This window comes from Patagioenas fasciata, chromosome 5 (genome assembly GCF_037038585.1).
Source record: "Patagioenas fasciata isolate bPatFas1 chromosome 5, bPatFas1.hap1, whole genome shotgun sequence".
Classification (NCBI taxonomy): domain Eukaryota; kingdom Metazoa; phylum Chordata; class Aves; order Columbiformes; family Columbidae; genus Patagioenas; species Patagioenas fasciata.
The window spans coordinates 30,760,278-30,780,864 of record NC_092524.1 but is presented as its reverse complement, the minus strand read 5'-3'; the positions used below and the strand labels follow the sequence as shown (position 1 = coordinate 30,780,864).

The window sequence follows — 20,587 nt, the reverse complement described above, 5'->3', positions numbered from 1 at the left end:
AAAAAAAAAAAGGTAATAAATTAAGACAGAAATAAGCTTTTAAACTGACCTTTTATTGCAGAAGTTGTAATTTCTCACCATCAAAGCACCACAGCCACTGAACTTAGTGAATTACAACTGAACAGGACTTTTGCCTTAAGCGGAGTGCATGTGTTAGACTGATGCAGCCTGATGCACAAGTGGATGGCAGAGCACGTTGTTCCTTGTCCGCTTGGTTTGTTATAAAAGCAATCTGTAGATCTGAACAAACACAACTTCTGTTTCACAATTCCCAAAACATGGATTGCCTCTCTTCAAATTTTGTTTTGCTCACTGTCACTGAGGCAAGGTCTAAAAATGTTATTATCAAACCTTCTACTTACAAGCCAAAAAACCTGGTCAATTGATCTGAACTCTGAAATCAAGCAAAATTGCCATGATCTGTTTGGTAGGTGTTGCTGAGGATAATTTAAGGTTCAGTTCTTTTCACATGAATCATGTTTGTACTCCAGCTGCAGATGATGATGATTGTATCACATCAGAGACAGGGATCACAAGCTCGAGTCTCCCACTTCTGCTATGACACTTCCATGGCTTTTGTGAGGCAATCCAGTAGTTGATAATAGCTGTACTTAAGGTCATATTCCATGTCATACCAATAGTTTACTGAGGAGGCAAGAAAAAGGGAAAAATTTCTAAGGCTAGAATGTAATGATTCACAAACGTGTTCATACACTGTTTTACACAGTTCAGCTTTTCCTTATTACTGACTGAACTTTGAAAGGAGCAAATCTTTGACTACAGCCAAAAATAATGTAAGCAAACATTAGACTTCTTTAATAATGCTGTCAATGCAATTCTGTCTTAACACAAACCACTTCCTCTTCAGACTCTACCCTGGGGATTCCTTGGAGCAGGAGCTGGCAAAATATTTAGGAACAGAAAATGTATGCTTCTATTTAGACCAAAAATACCAAATACACTGCAAAGTTTAATATCTGGATAGGAACTTCTCTTCCTGTGAGTGTGTAGGGGATAGCAAATTCACCAGTACTACACACTGGTCAGTGCTTTAATTCTGCTTCTGATTTTCATTTTGGCAGACATCTCCTAAAAAAATAAGCCAAGCAGTATAATATTGTAACAATGGTCCTTGGAGGAAGATCTACTCTAGCTTCAGACATTCATTAGAATAGACTCAGAGAATACTGATTTTTCAAGTGTATACAGACTGTAGTGCAGTTAATAGACCAAAGGCCAAATAAACTCATGAACTCTTCTGTATTTCTGCTGAAGAAAGCGGCCGGGGGCTTGCAACTGGAAACAATGCTACTTTTTTCTGAAAAATCTTTAAGGAGTGATGCAGTGCTACTGACAAAAGAGAATCAGAAATGCTGCTTTACTGCTAGCTTGTCTTTTTATCACAATATCACAAATACTGGGGAAAAAAAAAAAAAGAGCTAGCAATATTTGCCAATATTTGCAGTGTTACACGAATGTTACAATGTTACATTGTTCAAAATTCTGTATTTACTCTTCCTGGGCAGGCAGGATTATTCCAGGTAAAGGACAGTAAAAAACTCTTTCTCAAACCTTGCAAAACTTACAGGATATAATAACACTTTGCATCACACCCACCCCGTCACCTGCCCAAATAAGCAATGCTTGAAATTCTGGAACTCCCTTCAGGAAGGAAAAAACAAGATAGAGATTATGATAATTCCTACAAAGATGAAAAGACTTTTGATAACCTGATGTGGTAACAGCACACACAACATGCAGTTTCTTCGTGAAAATATATAGATTACCAATTTGCAGTTAGCAGGCTAGGCAGACAAACTTAGATCCATGTTACAAACAGAAACTGGATCATGATCACTGAATCAGCTATCCTTCTCCACACTTGACAACTAGAAAGCCTTTTTCTTCTGCTGTATCCCTAGTGCTTGTCAACAATGCTCTGAAGTACAAACAAAAAAGATTGCCAGGAGGTAGCCCCACGGCATCTGTCAAGATTGCTATTTCCTCCTGAGGGAAGACAGATGAACCAGTTACACTCTGCTGTGGGATTTCCAGCTGCACACCCACCACATACCTGGTATCAAAAACATTACCTGCTATACAGCCATGTGACTGCTGAACATGATGGAACCAGAGAGAAGGCAGGTATAACATCTCACCAGCTTTCACTGTACACTGCAAAGCTTTTGCCTGAGCGTACAGTGGATACTGTTCCAGATTCGGGTTCAACGGGTCTAGGGGGATCCAGGGCACCTAAAAGCAGAAGAACATGACCCTGGTAAAGAAAATCCAGCAACCTTCCACAAAACCAAATGATAACCAAACTTTCTGGGTTACGAAACATGTGTTTTGCCTAGTAAAACATGCACAGCTACAGAGCTTTCCACATTCAACGGGGAATAGGTCAAGGATGCAAAAATTTCCCTCCTTCACTAAAGCATTTCTAATTAGGAAAAAGGTGCTAAATGCCAGCCATCAAATTTCAGTCTTGTGCCACACTTTCAAAACACCTCCAGTCCCTTAAGTCACTTGTTCCTCCTGCATTCAGTACTTGAGTATCTTCTCTGCATCACTCTTTTTAGAAATTCTTATATTCTTCTAAAGCTCGCTGGTCTAATTTTATTCCCAGCAGCTAAACCCCCCACTCCTGCTGGGGTCTCCTGACTACATTCATTTCTTACATGCCCTACAGACTAGTAAACCTCAACACTCCACCTTACTGCACTACAGGAATGCCCTGTGAGATTCCATAAGCACCCCTCTGGAAACAGAGAAAAAGCCTCAGCTCAAGTTCAGCTCTAGTGTTAGTCACACATTGCAGAGGCAAAAGGAGAGAGGTTAGATACAAAAGGCCGCCAAGTTTTTGTAAAGTGCCTCCAGATCTATACATTTTAATCAAATATATATTACTACTACTAGGAAAACACAATTTATTCATTGGGACAGATGTGTTCTATTACACTGGGTGATACTGCTGTAGACCAAAATCCAGCCCTGAGTACAGGGCCAAAAGAAAGTGAACGCAGATAAGTCTATTTCTATCTTAATGAAATCAATTCCTCTATCATTGATCTATTTACGAGTCTTTTACTTGATCTATTTATGTTCAGTGCATGGAAGACAGTTTATGATATCAAGTGTTTTAGGTGTGCACTAACAATCTTTTCTGGAAGCTGGGTATCCTTTGTGAATAGTAAGATACAAGTGAAATATCTGGGCATTCTCTTTCCAATAATGAAGGATTTTTAAGTATCAATCAATATGCTCAGTTTGAAGGCTTAGCAGTGCCCAAAACTATTTTTACTGTATTGGTTGTGTTCTTGATTTATACTTTTTACCTTATCTGCGCTCTTCTCATCCACAATTTCAAATGAGCCATCATCTGATACGTGGTAGGTTGCTGGCTGATAGAGCTCTGGAACCAGAGAAAAAATTAAATGTCACCACTCAGAGCACTACTCAGAGAAACTAACAGCAGGGTATGTCGCAGTTTCACCGAATAAAAGAAAAATTAAGACAAAACCATTTTCAATGTACTGTCGTTACTGTCCTTCCCTTTGTTCATTTTAATTTTTATCCAGTTTCTTTTGGTTTTTTTAGTCAGTCTGAATACAGAACTACATAAGAGTTACTACTGACTTGTGGTCAGCCCTTCACTTCTAATTTTATCCGATTGGGCTCATCAACTGCTTCGGATACAGCAGGCTGCTTTTCTTTCATTGCCTCACCACATGGGTTTTCTAAGCCCTCCCTCAATAGAGTTTCTCTGCATTAACCTGATGTTCAAAAAGATGAAGTCCTTTTTACTGCACACTATCAAATGTAATTATTATCTCTATTCGGTGCCTTAATAGTAACTTGTTTTACAACACATGATTCATATGATGTAGATGTATTTCATACACTCACATACATATGACATCACCTCTCCTTTGAGGACAGGCTGAGAGAGTTGGGGTATGTTCAGCCTGGAGAAGAGAAGGCTCCAGGGAGACATTATTGTGGCCCTTCACTATACAAAGGGGGTTTATAAGAAAGACAGAGGAAAAACTTTTTAACAAGGCCTATGGGGCAGAACAAGTGGCAACCATTTCAAACTGAGAGAAGGTAAATTTAGATTGCATATAAGAATGAAATTTTTAACAATGAGGGTGGTAAGACGCTGGAATAGGCTGCCCAGAGAAGCTGTGGATGCCCCATGACTGGAAGTGTTCAAGGCCAGGCTGGATGGAGCTTTGAGCAACCTGGTCTAGTGAATGGCGGTGGGGGATGGACTAGTTCAGGGGTGTCAAACTCATTTTCACCAGGCGCCACATCAGCCTTGCAGTTGCCTTCAAAGGGCTGAATGCAATTTTAGGACTGTATAAATATAACTACTCTTACATACATAAAGAAAAATAAAATAGGCAATGCAAAGTAATGCTGCCACAATAATCTCTTGTTTTCATTTCTCCAGTTCTCAGAGATTCAATTAGTAACTTGAATATTTCATTAAACTACAACTTATTTTTCAGCATCCTGGCTTTTCTCCTAGAGAAAGAAATGAGCAAGCAGAATTCAAACCTGTTAAACACCAAAGATGACATGTCACGATACTGCCAAGATACTTAAGTGTCTAAAGCTGAAGAGACTGCCATGAGTATCAACAAACCTATTACTTTACAGGGCTGGAAAACCTGACCTCAGAATAAAGTTTTTTTTACAAACTACCTGTAGCATGAAATAGAAGATATTTGTTTACGCTGGAAAGAGTAACACTGCATAAACATCAAAATGCTATCTCTGCTTCCTTTTTCATATCTTCCAATATTTTAGTCTCTCCTCCTTCCAACCTCTGGACATGCTGCACAGTAAATTATGTACCATATGGGATGAAGGGACGGTCACTCGGTGGATGCAGTAGAAACTGCTTCTCTCCAGATATCACACAGTACAAGTTCTCATAATGATCTTTATGCACTGGAGTTGAGGAAAAAGAAAATCAAAAGAAAAAAAGAGAAAATCAGTGTTATTTCCTTCTCTACACCAAAATATACAGTAAACTGAAAGCGTCAGCTTGTCCTCTTATTATCAGGCTGCTTCCTCTTTTTGCAGATAGTGGGAGCGGAAAGTAACAATATAACGTTGTAGCAAATGTATTCAACAAAGCAAATGGCAAGTGTCTTGCCTGACACCATGCCAGTAGATGCACCCAGCGACACAGCAGCAAGACGCTGCAGAAGTGCAGCAGAAAGAATGCAAAAAAAACCACATTAAACTAGAACTGCCTTGTCAGAGAAAACACACAGTTCCACCAAGCCACTAACTCAAAGCAAACCCATTTAAACCGGTGCTGAAAGCACGTAGATGACTTACAGCGCCATGCAATACCTACAAGATGTCACAGCAGCTGATTCCCCAAGCCAGAAATTCACAGCATCAGGTGTCTTCCCTGTATGGTTAGGGAATAGAGAAAAGTTGTCAACAAAAAAAGAACTTCAAGTATCATGTTTAAAAACATTTCAAATAATTTTCTGCCAAATTCTGTCCTTTAACTTCCTCTACAACTATGATAGGCTTCATTGCAAATAGCACTCTGTGAGCAAGAGCAACCTCCTTCTACATTGGAAACCACTGCAGTGCCCATCGGACTTCATGACATCCACCCTAAAAACCAATGGTTACAACCCTTTGTTTCCACATTCCAAATCCCTAAGACTCAGCTCACACAGAAACCACAGCACATCTACACCCAGTTGCAAAATGAAAGTGAGATCACAGTAAATAATTTCCATTAACATTTTAAGGAAAGACATGCTGTGAAATACAAACCAACTGAAACAGAACAACCCTTAACTAGAAACAAATGTCTGTAATTTTACCAAAGGGGGTGGGGGCTGTGTGTTGTTTCACTCGTTTGTTATGCTGACTCTGGTAGCAACAGCACAAATCCAAGTAGAAACATGAGTCTAAATCAGAGAAAAGTCACTATACAAAAGGAAGTGCTGTACGGCCCTGTCACCACGTTATTTCAGTTGTGATGGTCCCAACACACAACTGACATAGTGATTCTGGAGTAATCCAAACCCAAAACTTGGATTATACTCCTATTAAGTATTTTTCCACTTCTGCTTTCTAAGGGGCTGAAACCAAACCAAGCTGTGGCATCCAGAAACTGAACAAACATTTGCCATGTCCCTAGCATGATTGTTTTAAAGCTCCATACAAAATACTGAACATAGGAGAAACAGAAGGTTTACCAAGTGCCTCACTCATCCATGGTATGTCAGGCTGAACATCACACACTAGTTCAGGGAACTCCTCGGTGAGGTTTGAACACTGCTTCTGCACATAGAATACGTTGGGAGAGGTCACTTTCTTCTCCACAATGTCCAAAAAGTCCATGAAAGGCATTTGGCGCTCCTCTGGCATGACAAAACGGTCCTGAAACACTGCATCTGCATAACCATTTGGTGTTACTGCCACACTCACTACCTTGGAACCTACTACCTCCCTGCAAAATAAATCAAAGGTTTATGGCCAGATCTGTAACTGGCCCATATACTGGACACCAGATACTTTTAAACCAACATGTTTCCTGGGCAGCAAGCAGAAGAACCCTGGCTTTCCATGGATGGGGGTCTCTTGACTAGATTTTCTACTGTTTAGTAAGGACTCTGGCATTTTGCTCTGCTTACTGCCTGTGGTCAAGGCAACTGTAGTATTTTTCACCTCTCTAAATTCTCTTGTGCCTAACAGGTGAGTTCATAAAGAAGCTCCCTTTCCCTCTGTGCAGGCTGAGGACCCTCTTCAGCCTCTCCTTTTCATGAATCATGGCAGAACTTGATATCCTTGGGACACCTTAACCCAGCCAAATCTGGGTGGTCATATGTTCAGAAGTATTCAAGGAGGAAGAGAAGGCAGACAGAGACTGACAGACACAAACGTGATGAGGCTGAGAGTCCTTATTTCCAGGAATAATTTAACTTTAAACCATAGATTCTAGGTCTAAGCAGAAATCTCCTCTCAAAAAGAGTGAGTTTCTGTTGTTTTGTTGTGGTTTTTGTTTGTTTGGTTTTGTGTGTTGGTTTGTTGTTTTTTGTTTGTTTGGTTTTTTTTAAGGTGTACTCAGTCACAAAAGGGTCTGTTCTTACAGCACTTCAGCCCCACATGAATTGGGAGGCTACCAAGTGGAGCACCGGCCAGAGCACAGTGATCAGACTGCGTTTCATAGCCTGAGTTTGTTGGCTGCACAGTCAAAACTCCCGTCCCGCTGCCCGCACCAGAACTGGCCAGGACAATGTGTTTGCAGGAAGAAGCTCAGCAAGTCCAAACACCTTTGTACAGAGAAATGTGAGCTAAGCTTACGGATAAAAGCAAAGATTATCCAAGAGCGTTTTACTGAAGTTAACCAAAGTTGACCACCAGCCTTGCTCCACAGCTTGTTCATACCTGAGGTACGCTGAGGTCCATTTCTTCAGAGCCGGCCAGTGGCTGATGGCATTCCGAATGATACAAGGTTTATTTGGACTTACCCAATCTCGATAAAACTCCAGCGGGGATGGAGGCCTATCAAGATAAGGTATGGACTCCGTCCACCCCAGCTCTGTCCAGGCAAACAAAAACAGTTTCACCCAGTGTCCCAAGAGAAGCACCTTCTACAAGCACACTAACTGGCTTCAAAACCCCCACCACAAGCACTCAACTGAAAGCAAGTAGTGGCCTCCTGGCTCCAGAAATCGCTCTGTTCAAACCCAGAAGCTGTCAGGGAGGGTACTGGAGCCAGACAGCTCAGGTCTCACACTGCTGCTCTCCTGTCGGTCACAGCTGCTGCCACAGGCGGCCACGCCAGAGTCAGCATGGAGGACACGCGTTACAGGAGACGCATCTCTGATGCAGAGGCAACACCACAGGAAGATTTTGGGAAGCTGGAATGGTGCTTTGTTTTTCTATTTTATACATAGGAAAATAACCTACAAGAGCCGTTTTCTCGAGTTTCATTTTCTTTTTGCAGCAGCTTTTCTGCTGCTCCTTCACCTTGGAAACACTTGGCTGAAAACAGAGCAGGAGTGCGGAGGCTCCAGTTCAGCCCATACAGGTGCCATCTGCGGCAGCCGGACACCGAGTTTTCCTTTCCCCAGGGCGGGCTGGGGCCCGTGGAGAGCTCCGGGAGGCGGCGGGGCCCGGCCCAGGCCGCAGTGCCCGCCGCTCGCACACGGCCTCCCGCCCGCTCCCGCCGGGCCACCCACCCCCCGCCCCGGCGCTCACCTCGGGCCTCCCGCGGGAAAGCGGCCAGGCAGCCCCTAACGGCCCTCAGCGCCGCGCCCTCCGCCATCCTGCGCAGACCGGCCCGGCCCCGGAGGAGGAGGCGCCACCGCCTCCGCCCTCCTCCTCCGGCGCGGCCGCCCTTGCGGGTCCCCCCGCAAGGCAATGAGAGCCTGAGCGCTGTTTACGAGTGGGTGGCGCAGCTCAACGGCAGCTCGGTAACAAATGGTCACATTTTTATTGAAACAGTTTAAGACACGTAGTACAAATGAATACAGAGTTAAAAACAGCTCCGGGTGGGAGCCTCACAGTGCAAAAAAACCCAACAAACGATTATTTTTTTCCCCAAATAATTAAAAAAAAGGTACATTTTAAAGTATTACTTTACCTAAAGCCAAAAGTGTAAAAACACACATTTATAAATAAAGCAGGAAGGATTTTTTTTTTGTTTCGTTTTGTTTTTTAAGGAGGTGAAGGAAAAGGGCCGTGCTGGAGCACAGGGGGGCCCAGGAGAGCCCCGCGGGGGGACATGGCTTATTCCCAACGCTGCTGCCCCACGCGTCTCCACAGCAGCTTACCCACACAATACAGTCCCAGCTGCCCACGTGTGACTGACACACACGATTTGAAATTTGGGGCACGCTGGACTTACCCAGAGAAGGAAGTACCTGCTCACTCAGGGGCTGCTATTAAGACCTGTCTGCTATCTTAATGAGGTTTTTGTCATTTAGTATCCTGGATACTACACATCCAAAGGGGGGAGGTGGGGGAGATACCATATACATGCATTAATTTACCAATGATGTTTAAATACCTGTATTTCACTTTTTCTTATATATAATTATATACATAATCTTTCTTTTTAAAAAATTAAGTTTGTATGTTTCTACTCCTGGAAAAAAAGCTCCTGATTCCTCTGAGTCACAATGAAATCTGCAAAATGGGGGACTGGGGAGGGGGCTGCTGCAAGGCCTGCCCCAACCATCGCCTGGAAGGTTGCATGGAAAGGAGAGGACAACCTGAGAGGAGGGGGAGGAAACACAGACTCCCATACACACAGTTCCTGGGTGCCACGGAGGGATGGGGAGGAGGAAGGTGTTACCCTGCCTGCAGCAGGAAACCAAGTGTTTGCTGCCTCTCAGGTTGCAGCCCTCCCAGTTCAGAGGGCCAAATAATGAACCAGGGGGTCCTACAGTCAAACTAAAACTATTTATGAGATGGAAGGAAAAAACAAACAAACAAACAAACAAAAGAAAACAAACATAAAAACCACAACAACCCAACAACTATTCTCATTGTGACTAGAAATGTTGGGTTGGAGGGGCAAAATATATGTATAGGTAGGTACAAATTATTTTTTCAGGCTTTACGTTAAATAACTTAATACACATATCTGGTTGTGTCTATGTTAACACCCACACAAACCAGCAAGAGGGATAGACTCAAATTTATTACCTCCTCCCACAGGCCTCTTTACTTCCCAGGCAGTTGCCACTCAGTATTTCTCTCCCTGCACCAATGGACTGCCTGTGGTGAAACATGTTCACAAGGTGCAACAAAATGTAACACATTTATGCTCTCTTTTTTCTGTAAACTAGAATTTTTGGGAATATTTCCTACTGCCAGCAATAGGAATTTAGCTGGGAAGAATCGGTTGATCAGTCTCAAATTCTAAAGAGCAACACATCTCCTCAGCCCTCTTAGCAACAAACTTGTGGCACCAGCATCTCATTTACTGGGCTTCTGCTACTCAATTCGTAACATCCAAGCCATGGCTAAACAGCTTGTTCCACTTCAGAAAAAAACAGTTGCTTAGAGGACAGCAAGCAAAGAAACAAGAGGTCCAATAGGACCTATTTAAACACAACCCCCTTCCAACTCATTCTTCAATTACAGATCACCATCTCAGTCCTAAATCTACTTTCACAAAGCCTTTCTGTATCTTTCACAGGTATTGGCCAAATGGTGTTCCTCAGGCTAAGACCATTTCTACTCTGTTTTCCTGTGTGTCCTACATATACTATTCTAATTTACTTTAAACTACACAACCATCCTCCAGCTGATCTACTTGCCTGACACTTCTACCATCATTCTGATCAGATTTTACCTCTGGTTTCCCGCATGCAGCCATGACCCCAAGCAAAATCCATTCCAGGAAGCAAAATCTACTCTGACCAACTTAAAAATCAGATTTGCTTCACATGATTCATTGCCGAGGAGCTTTGTGTCATATCTCTATGCCAGCTTCACTGCTTGATGCTCTTTACCTTAACGGGAACTTCACTCTCGCCACTGGCTCTTCTGTATCATCCCTGACCCTTTTTGTCACTACCTCAAAGTTAAACAAAAAAATGTAATAACATTGCACAGGGAAGTAATATAAAGGACCCTCAAACCATTATCACCAGTACCAAAAAATAGTCAGGTTGAAGGGACTGCTATTTTACCTGAGTGTCTTGTGGCCCCAGTACAGCAAGAAATTTCCTGTGTACTAGGACATGTTCACAGTCTGAAAGTGGAGGAACTAATCATCTCAAAAGCAAGCTTGACCCACACTAACTCCATCACAGACCCAACATGACTGCCATCATACATTCCACTCACGGCATCTCCAGCACACCTTTTCACCCAAAGAAAATGACAAAAGTTTCCTCTCTGGTTTTCAACTTGCCTGCCTTCGCAAAGCCCGTCTGTGCAAGAGAAGCTGCCCATGTGACTGAGCACACCAGCTGATTCAGCACAGTACAATGCTGAGACAGGACTAGAAAATAACGTTTTAAAGTTTCAGTACAAGCCCATGGAAGGAAAGGTTAGCAAGGACACATAAAATAGGATTAGGCAGACTTGAATTACAAGCAGAAGCAACTAGAAAGCCCTCAAAGTGCTCCCCATACTGCCAACTCCTGAAGCACCCGGCAGGGGTGATCAGACAGCAAACCTGTTAGAGTGACAACTGCAGATTATTCAGCCCCGGAGTTATTAGGGAGAAATAATACATCCCACACGAGCTTGGCCAGCCCAGTAAAAAAAAGGCTGCACTGCAGATCTCCAATCACAGAAAGATGAGAAGTCAACAGAGCGCATTTCCAAGTGCCACAGGGCTTCCAAGAGATGACAGCCAGGACAGGAAAAAAAAGAAAACTGCTTCAAGCCTGTAACCTGTGGAAGCAAGTGATGAGGTCTGGCTGCCTTTGAGTGACTTCCACATGTGCTAGCAGTCTCTCTCTCCCATCAAAAGCTTGTTGCTTGCATCAGCTTTATAAACTGGGATTACACTGTTCTGCCTTGAAATAAATACAAGACACACTGCAGATGGAAGAAGAAATAAAACATTTTGTATGTCTGTCCCTGTTGTGGAAAGGAGTGGGAGTAAGGGGGAAGGTGCTAAAGAATTGCATTGGTTTGAATTTTTTTTTTTCTTAGCTTATCATTGACCAAAAAAACATCACTGGACAGTTTTAAGCCACAACAAACACAAGTTAGCATGGGCTTAGAGAAGCTCCACAGGGTGAGAAGAGTATTGCACACATGAATGCAAGAAGGGAAGGTTTTCTGTTTCTCAGACAAGAAATTCATGAAAAGCAAAGAGGCTGGGAGCAGGGGAACTGGTGGTAATCATATCCCAAAATATCTGTTCAGAGTTCCTGGGAAACCAGTTTTTGTGGGTATTTGAAATAGTTTACAAAAGGTAGGAGAAACCCATCTTTCTTGGAATATAAATATTCTGTTTTCCTGAAAACAAAAAAAGAAAATGTCCTATCACAGTGAAATGAATAAATGACAGAGATGAGCCATTGCAGTGAGGATCTCTCAAATCCAAAGTTACACTGTAAGAGATGGAATCCAGCTTTTCTATGTCACTTCTCAACAAATAAATCATCACCTCAAATTTCCCAGTCACAATAACGAAGATGATATCCAATTTCTAATCATGAAAGGTGGCTGAAACAAGTTCGCATATTTGTATCTAAATCCCATTTAAAAAATATCTGCAGAAAACAGAGTCCGAAGTATCAACATAATGTCAAATTCCAGATTAAAAATACCACCACTGAATGCATTAAGTAATCTCCAAAACATGGTCCAAGGGTTGCAGAACCTTCCCCTGGAGGTGAATGCAGATAAAATACAGCATGGGGACTGCCTGGAAACAAGAGAAAAGCAGACAGGGTTGTCATGACAGTAGTAGGATTATTCCAGGTAACAAAACTAAGGCAGGAAAAGAAAGAACAGCAAGGTAAGATTTAAGCAGGAAATAGTTCATTAATTGCACAGACACTCCAGCCTGTCTCCCTGTTGGGGGTTTATAATACAGAGATTGTTTCTTGCTCGGATATGGCAAAGGGATTGACAGTTTTCTGTTAAAGGACAAAGATAATAGCCACAAACGTGACAAAGAGCAACTGTCAGAAAAATAAATTAATAAATAAATCCATACAAAGTCTGCTGCTTGATTCTCCTGAAGCCTTGGAGGGGAAGGGATTGGCTTCACTTGGACTCCTTGGTTTTTAGTCAGCAGTTCAGAATTTCTTGGATAAACTGGATTTTCTTTATTTCTTTAGGTGCCAAACGTCCTGACCCCTTGGCTATGAAGAAATTTCAAGGCAATTTCTCCAAATTCCTCTTTCAAGACTTTGTCTAGACACAGGAAGTTGAAGACCGTTGGGGAAAAAAATATTAAAATTGTGGCCAGCACATTGCTAAGAATTAGAGCAAGTCAGTTGTAGAGGCCTGAGGAAATAAATTTATAAAGGTCTCCCCATCAGCCCTAGACCAGTGCGATGATAGCACCGGTCTGAAGCTCTCTCTGTGGTCCTCTTCTTGGGATTATTTCTGTGTATTCACAAACACCTGAAAGCCAACCCTCTTAGAGTTTTTTGTCCATACGTCGTTCCACAGCTTGTAGCAATAGTTCTGAGTACTGCTCCAGCAAAGCCAGTGTCTGCTCATCTCCCAGACTCTTGGGACTTGGTAGGTTGGCACCACATCCCTCATTCAGTGGGCTAGTGGTATCTTGTGGCTTCACCAGTACCTCCTTAACCTTTGGAAGCTCTTCCTCATCCTTCAGAGAATCCAATTCTCTTTTCATTGAGGAGAAAGTTTCTGTCAGAAGACTTGCTATTTTATCTTTGTCAGTAGAAGACTCCGTATCTTTTAACACCTAAAAATAGAGAAGGGAAAAAAAAAATAAATGCATTGGGATTTAGGTAGAGCACCAAGTGAGCAATTTCAGCCCTTCAGGGAAGTGAAGCCATGAGGATTTGCAGACCACTCAGGTGTCCTTTTCCTGAACATTTGAGGTTGCCAATTTAGTCATATAGCAGGGCATGCATCCAATACTGCTAGTCACACTAAATCCAGAGGCATTACTCCAATAGGATAGAAATGGGAAGTGTATTTTTGGGTAGTGTTCCCCTTATACTAGGTCTAAGGAGGTGCTATGTTTCCCAGCTGCAGCACAGGGCCGCAGTCTCCTTTCCTTTCTGTCTGCCAGATGCGGCTGGTCACAGGAACAGAGCAAGGTCAGAGAGCTCATGCAAGCGCTCAGGTCAGAGGTGCAGAGGACCACACAGCAGAAGCTCACTGGGGAAGTTTCACTCTCACTAGAGGAGACTTGACAGATCAGCACTGAGCAAAGAAACTAGGAGCTGTGATTTGTTCTGCACATAATTCTGGTCTGGCAGCAAGAGGGACAGGCGAGTGGTTGCATGTTCCCTCTCACGGCTGGATTACCATGGTATCTCGCATTTGCTAATCCTTCTCCCAGGCATCAAAGACAGAGAACAGATGGGGATAATGAAACTTAAAGCTCAGATCTCTGAAGCACTGTATAAATATTAACTAATTCCCTAATACCCCTCTGAAAAAGAGCATACTGTTATCTTCAGTTTACAGATAAGTTAAACAGACCGAAAAGTTAATTGATTTACTCAAAGTACCATAGCAAACCTTTGGAAAAATCCAAAAGTTGAAAACCAGGAGTTCCTGCCTCCCCAGTTCGAGCTTAAGGTGCAGTCAAGTGGAGAACCAGGCAGCTTGTGTCCTTGCACACCCAGCCAAGAGAATGCCTTGAGCCGGCAAGCACATCCACTTGATGCTCACGGGCCGTATAGCCAACCCGCTGTAACAGAGCTCGTGTCTGCGGTCACTCACCGTGCGGTACAGATGAATGGCTCTGCGCATGCTGTCCTGCAGCTCCGATACCACGTGCTCACACTGCTCCACGCTGATGCATGACTCTGAAGGGAGGGGGAAATAAAAACAAACAAACAAAAAACAACTAAGGCACCGACACACTCCAATATCCGAGATCTCACAGTCGGGTAAGAAAACATTTTTTTTTTAAATACGTATTTGAAGGACCATGTGCACACACTTCTCATTCAATTTTTAGGGCTGGTTTGAGCCAATCATTAAAACAGGCAAGTTCTACATGAGCTTTCCTTCATACTACTTAGAGATGCTGCTTGTTTCAAACGTTCCTGGTTTTCGATTCTTTAGCATCTCCAAAGTCCACAATGGTTTTTCTCAGATCGCACTTTTTTGTTACAGTTAAGGACAGTCACAGATTACCCAGGTCATTCTCAATTATAATTAAAGTCAAGTTTGAATGAAGGCTTCTTGTGGCAAAAGGGACTGATATGAGGAGCCTCTAATTTAGCCATCACCTAGTCAGAAATCTACACTTTTTCCCCTCATGTATCCTTCTGCACAGTGTACAACTAAGAGCTGAGGATGAAGGATTATACTGAATTATTACAGTGTTCTCTAGTGAAGACTGAGGTCCAGAGGAATGTTGACAACCAAACTCAATCACAACAGAATCACATTTCTTAGCAACCCGGGATATGCAACTGCTGATGGAAATTAAAAATAAAAGCAAGCAACTGAAGAACACCATCTTCTGCCTGTCCCCACCAGATATTATCTCCAAAGCATCAGAGTTGAAGGCCTGCAATGTTTTAATAAAATAAACACTTTCCCGAGTTAGACATGAACCACGAACGAAGACATAGACACACACACACTCTGCAGTTATCTGCTATTTGCAAAGATGTGGACAAACACCATTCGGCTTCCTTTAGTTACCTGAAAACAAAACTTGGTTATTTCTGCACTTCAAAAAACGTCATCTTGAACAGGCTGAAGGGAAACTTAGCTAATTTGATTAATACATCTAGATGATGTATAAACAAATATAGCTAGAAAACCATCTATTTATACATTAAAAAAAAAAAAAAAAACCAAAACACATCTGGAAGAACAACGGGTCATGAACAAATCCTTCCATACATGTTTTTTGTTCCCAAATCACCCAACCTTGTAGAGTTGGAGCACAGTGTGCTTCAGTGCAGTCCAAGATTCTTGCCTTTTCTATTTTTTTACCTTTTTTTTTTTTTTTTTTTTTTTTACTAGTCCCCTCCTCCCTTCTTTTTTTGTTTAAACCCAGCTGTCTCTTCTCATGATTGTTTCTGGATTTCTCCTCTAATCATGCTATTTATGCTGGTCTCCAGCTCTGTGAGCTGCCAGTCTGGAGAAAGGTCACAAACATAACATAAATGCTTGAGTAATAGGCATTCTCCGCCTCTCAGGTGTGCAAAGCAGAGCTCTTCAGAAACCAGCAGAGAATATTACACACAGCAACAGTATTAAGCTCATCCACAGCATTTTAGCTGTATATGTCAAAATGCTTTAACAAAAACAATTAAGTCTCTTTATCTGCAGTTGTTATACAGGTAGAAAAATGCAAAGATAGAAAAATTAAGTGGAAACCCAAAGTCACAGAGCAAGTCAAAAGCAGAACAGGTCTCTGTCAACCCTACAGTTCTAATCTAAACTGCCACACTATGACCCACAGAAGCCACAGTAAATTGTTAACAGTAATAGCCAACTTGGATCTAAACTGGTTTTCCAGTATTTACCACTAAAAATTTGGGAAGGCTGACGGTTGTCTGTTGAGAAAAGAAAAAAAATTAGGGATCCACTGTGCTAACTCCTTCTAACTCACTAAAGGATGCTGCTAAATATTCCGTCGGGGCATGCTATGTATGGGAGCTGCTTTAAAAAATAATAATAATCACTGCTGCAAAAAAATTGCTCTTTCTCTGCACTATCTGTTCTAATTCTGAGAACAAGCATTCATAGCCACTGACTGAAAACCATAGGATGTGTAGTTTAATTCCCAAATCTAGAAGAGAAAACTCAGCCTAAGAAGTACAGACAACTGCGCTGCTACTTCTCTGCTGTAGAATGTGATTCCACAGCTCCAGGCTGCATCTGCTGCTGGAGGAAACCTCACCCCTATGGGGGTAGGATCTGAAAGTTTCAGATGTACTCGCTGTTCTATAGAGCAGCTACCCTAAGGTATAAAACCAGCAGGTTCCTCAGACAAAACACCACATTTCCTGTTTTATGTAGGAGTGTTTCAACCCCAGGGAGTTTGATCCAGACAGAAAAGAAAAATAACATCAAAAACAGATTATCCCTCCACAATGCTTCAGTGCAGAAATATTGCGCTTAACCATTGAGATGAATGGTGGAGCAGCCTGGCACCACAAAAAGTAATTGATCAGAGGATTACAGAGGTGTCCCTTCTCAGATATTAATAAGAACAACATGACAAAAAGAGATTAAAAACTGAGCACTCTATAGTCCCCTTAAGGTAAAAGGTATCAGTGCAGTTGTTAGCATTGGGCTTCCTACTGCACAACTCAGCTAAGTGTTTCAGGAAGGAATATTTCTTTTTGGGATGTGACACAAAACAACCATCTCCGGAGGTTTTAATCCCACAGCAAATGCTGTGGGACTCAACAGTGTCTTCTCTGCCCCTGGAGGTTTTGCTGCCTTGGAGGGCAGGATTTTTGCTTCTGTTCAAAGTTACCTGCTAGTTTTCATTTGATTGAAGTACCTTCAACCAGGGCGTGTAACAGATCCAAGAGCTGTTTTCAGCAGGTAAAACAGTTTACCACCCTGCACCTTTTTCTCCAAACTAGAGATAATTCAAAAATCAATCCATGTTCCTTATCCTCTAATGCAAAGGCTAGGCCTGCGTGTGCATTGCATACCCAGTTTGCAGTCATGTCCTCAAAGCACAGTGATAGCAGCACAGAGACTTTCTCACTCTCACAGGTCACTACAGCAAAGAACTCACCTTGGTCAAGCCTCATCTCATCCAAGAAAGCCATATGCAAACCTTTTTGGACCCGCGTACTTGCTGAGCTGCCTGGCATAACTCCACTGCTACTATGATCCGTGCCTGCTAGGTTCAGCTAGCATATGTTGGCCTGCACCTTCACCTGCTGGTCAGACATGCCCTGAGGGGGGCACAGAGGACGTAACCTACTCAGACTCACGGGGATCCCCCAGCACATCAGCTTTTAGCACTGACCAGAATGAGGTTTTAGCCCCTACATGTAATTGTATGACTGAAAACATGAGAGTGCTGAGGTCTACAAAACATTCAGCTAAAATGGACCTTCAGACATAAGACCCAGTGGAAATTGAAATTAAAGACTGAGAAAAAGATGTCAGGTTGAAGAGGTGTCTCACCATTGAGGGGATGGCTTATGGAACGAGACAGGTGCAGACAGGACGAGACAGGCCAGAAGCTGGACGTAAAGAAATGTGATGGGATCGTGAGGCGGTTCACAAAGACAGGAGACAGAAGGGGGAAGATAAGAGATGGGTATCCATGCACACCTGAGACCTGTGCTGAGGCAGTTAAAGACGTAGGAGACCTCGGTCTGATGGGGTCTAGTGGGCAAAGTCCGGGCTGGTTGTCTCGCACACAGGCGATGCCGGTGATCCTCTCCCTGCACCGTGGCAGTGTGCCCTCTGGAGACCTTAGGTGCCAGACCTCTGACAACTCCCTCAGTTTTGGATTAGTGTCTGGCTCATCTTGGCAACTTGTCCGTGAGACTGGGCTCTCCACTGGGCTCTCCTTAGCAAGTCCTGTTGGGATCTCTCTGCCAGGAACCAGAGGCCCAGCAGTTTGATTCTCCCTCTTGGAACTTCGGACCTCAGGAAAAGAGGGTTTCTTTCTACAGGCCCCAGCAGATGACTGCGGAGACTGTGGCTCGAGCAGCATTTTTGGTTTGGTAGTGGGTGAGAAGGAAGCCAGTGTGGGTCTATCAGGCAATGGCTTGGGAATGTCAAGAATCAGATGTGCTCGGTTTGATGATGCCAACTTGCTGTGGAAGGACTTGGGAGATGAGCAGTTTACAACTGGCTGAAGTGCTGGTTTCACTGGAACATTTTCTTTCACTGGTAGCTTAATTTTCTCAGCATCTGCTGTGGAACTAAACTGTGCCTTCTCTGCCACTGGAGGGCTAGTCCTCCCATCAGTCAACATTTCAGTGGAGTAACCAAGGTACAGGTTTTCGCCTACAGATACACTCCTTGACATCTTAGCTCGGAAACTGGTTGTGGGGTTCATGTAGGACTTTGGTTTTGCAGCCCTTACATCTTTGGCCAGCAGAGCACCAGATCCGTCCATCTTCAACATACTGGCTGATAATGCTCTACCATTGTTCGGTCTGGGATCCTTCTCAACCACCGTAAGAGTCTGAGAATGCTGCTTCACAGAGCACATCACTCCAGGACCCTTATCTGTGAAAATTAAACAGACAGACATACCAAAAATAGACAAGAGCCTGCAGTGAATTCCAAAACCAGAAAGTAACAGAGCTGCTCCAGCCTATATGCCTCAGCTCAGCCCCTGGGAGAGGTGTACAGAACCGTTACTTCAGGTTATTATCACCAAGCTTCAACAGTTTCCTTTTTCACCATTCCCTCATCTTGCTCACACACTGCTGCTTACCCAATAAGACTTGTTCTTAAAGTGTACAGCCAGAACACCCCAGATCAGTGTGACCGTTAACTGAAAGACCAGAGGAAACGGGTAAAAACTTATTTATGGTGTTCTGGTGATAAGATTTATTTAAAAAAAAAACCAAAAAACAAAAAACAAACCAAGTGCTTATTGATGGTTCATTAGTTGATTGTCTCGAAAAGTGGAGTTCTTCCACAGACAGCGCATGGATACAGTAAACTCCCTCTCACTGCCCCCACCCTTTTCCTCTTTCTCTCCTTCCGACCCTGGGGATCTTCAGTCTTGGCCTGGAGTAATCACCCACAGCAAGAGAGAATTTATTTGCAAATAGTTCATTTCACCCTTGGCATTGCTCCTCCCACAGCTGCCAGAGAAATATCAGAGACTGATAATTAGGAGACCAGCATCTGCATCACAAATTAAAAATATTTTCCCTTGACAGGCTAAGGGTTAGAAGACACACAAAGCCTGCAGCTCAGAACACAGAAAGACGTAAGCTCAATTTAAATCTCTGCTCAAGGTCAAATCTCCTAGTTTCATTTTATACTATCATTCCAACCTGTGTCCTTACCGTCGTGAACAAGGTCATGAACTGACTGGGCCTTTCTCATCACTGCATTCACAGGGCCTTCTGGAAAGGATGCAAAAACCCGTCCAGGAGCCATACCAGCTCTGCTGGCCTCCAAAGCTGATCTGCGTTTTTTCTGGACATAAACAGCCCGATTTGAATTTACACTCTCCAGGAGCTGGTTGTTCTCCAGCGCATCATCAGGGTGGCTGCTGCCATTTTTCAACAGATCTGGTGTAAAACAACTGGTCTGGGTTGGCGGCTCGACTGACTTTGAATCCAGGATCAGATTTGACGAAGAGAGTGACAATCGTCTAGAGAACATGATAAAGAAACCCCAGTTAAAACAAATGTTGTCATGGACAAAGAGGCACATGCATTAAGCCAGTTTCTGAGGCGTAGACAGCCCTTCCCTATCTGGATTTTTTTCAAGTCAAAAATGCCTTAGGCTGTTACCACTTCACTGGTCTTCAGGCATTTGACTTTAGGTTGCGTGATCACAAGTAGCACTGGGTCACTGTTTCCAGGGGGGACACTGTAAGAGGCGAAGGCAAAAGAGAAGGAAAAATTCTAGGCAGAGGGAAGACTGGGCAAAGTCAGGTCAGGTCTTTTCTCTCAGTTCATCTTACTAACAATGAAATCTTGTCCATTCTAATATACCCTAAGAGAAAGTAATTATACTTTCCTAACATTATGAAAGCATACTAAACTAGGAAGAGGTGATCAGTATCTTCAAGAGGAAAAACCTAATTTCCTCTTCACTTCAGAGAAGCAAAGTGGGCTTGCCTTGGGGAAAGGAAGCAACTTTCAATCTTGCATGTTTGAACAGATTAAAATTCCAGAGGTTCCCATAATCTAAAGTTACACCTCATTACATCTCTAGAGCAGCAGTGATTTTCTTCAATCGCCATTGCAACTCCCAGAAGCTGACACAATAGCTAACC

General features: G+C 43.0%; 2 protein-coding genes across 6 annotated transcripts in view; both read right to left on the bottom strand.

Annotated features, from left to right (window-relative positions):
* Window positions 1-32: 32 nt before the first annotated feature.
* JMJD7 (jumonji domain containing 7) lies at window positions 33-8,380 on the bottom strand. Its single transcript, XM_065838184.2, has 8 exons — window positions 8,248-8,380; window positions 7,432-7,585; window positions 6,240-6,493; window positions 5,375-5,431; window positions 4,864-4,959; window positions 3,339-3,415; window positions 2,094-2,253; window positions 33-645 (listed from the first exon to the last, which is right to left on the bottom strand). Exons 1-8 carry the CDS (start codon window positions 8,312-8,314, stop codon window positions 557-559), a joined length of 954 nt encoding a protein of 317 aa, XP_065694256.1. The 5' UTR covers window positions 8,315-8,380; the 3' UTR covers window positions 33-556.
* Window positions 8,381-8,459: 79 nt separating this feature from the next.
* The window catches only part of MAPKBP1 (mitogen-activated protein kinase binding protein 1), a 101,777-nt gene continuing 89,649 nt past the window's right edge, over window positions 8,460-20,587 (bottom strand). For 4 of the 5 annotated variants that reach the window (XM_071809196.1, XM_071809199.1, XM_071809198.1 and 1 more), the window contains 4 exons: window positions 19,647-19,957; window positions 17,794-18,852; window positions 14,398-14,483; window positions 8,460-13,405 (listed from right to left, as the gene is read on the bottom strand). In XM_071809196.1, coding sequence (XP_071665297.1) covers window positions 13,112-13,405; window positions 14,398-14,483; window positions 17,794-18,852; window positions 19,647-19,957 — 1,750 coding nt within the window. In that variant the 3' untranslated portion in view covers window positions 8,460-13,111. The remainder of the gene's footprint in view (window positions 13,406-14,397; window positions 14,484-17,793; window positions 18,853-19,646; window positions 19,958-20,587) is intronic. The other variant, XM_065838072.2, reaches the window with a different exon arrangement.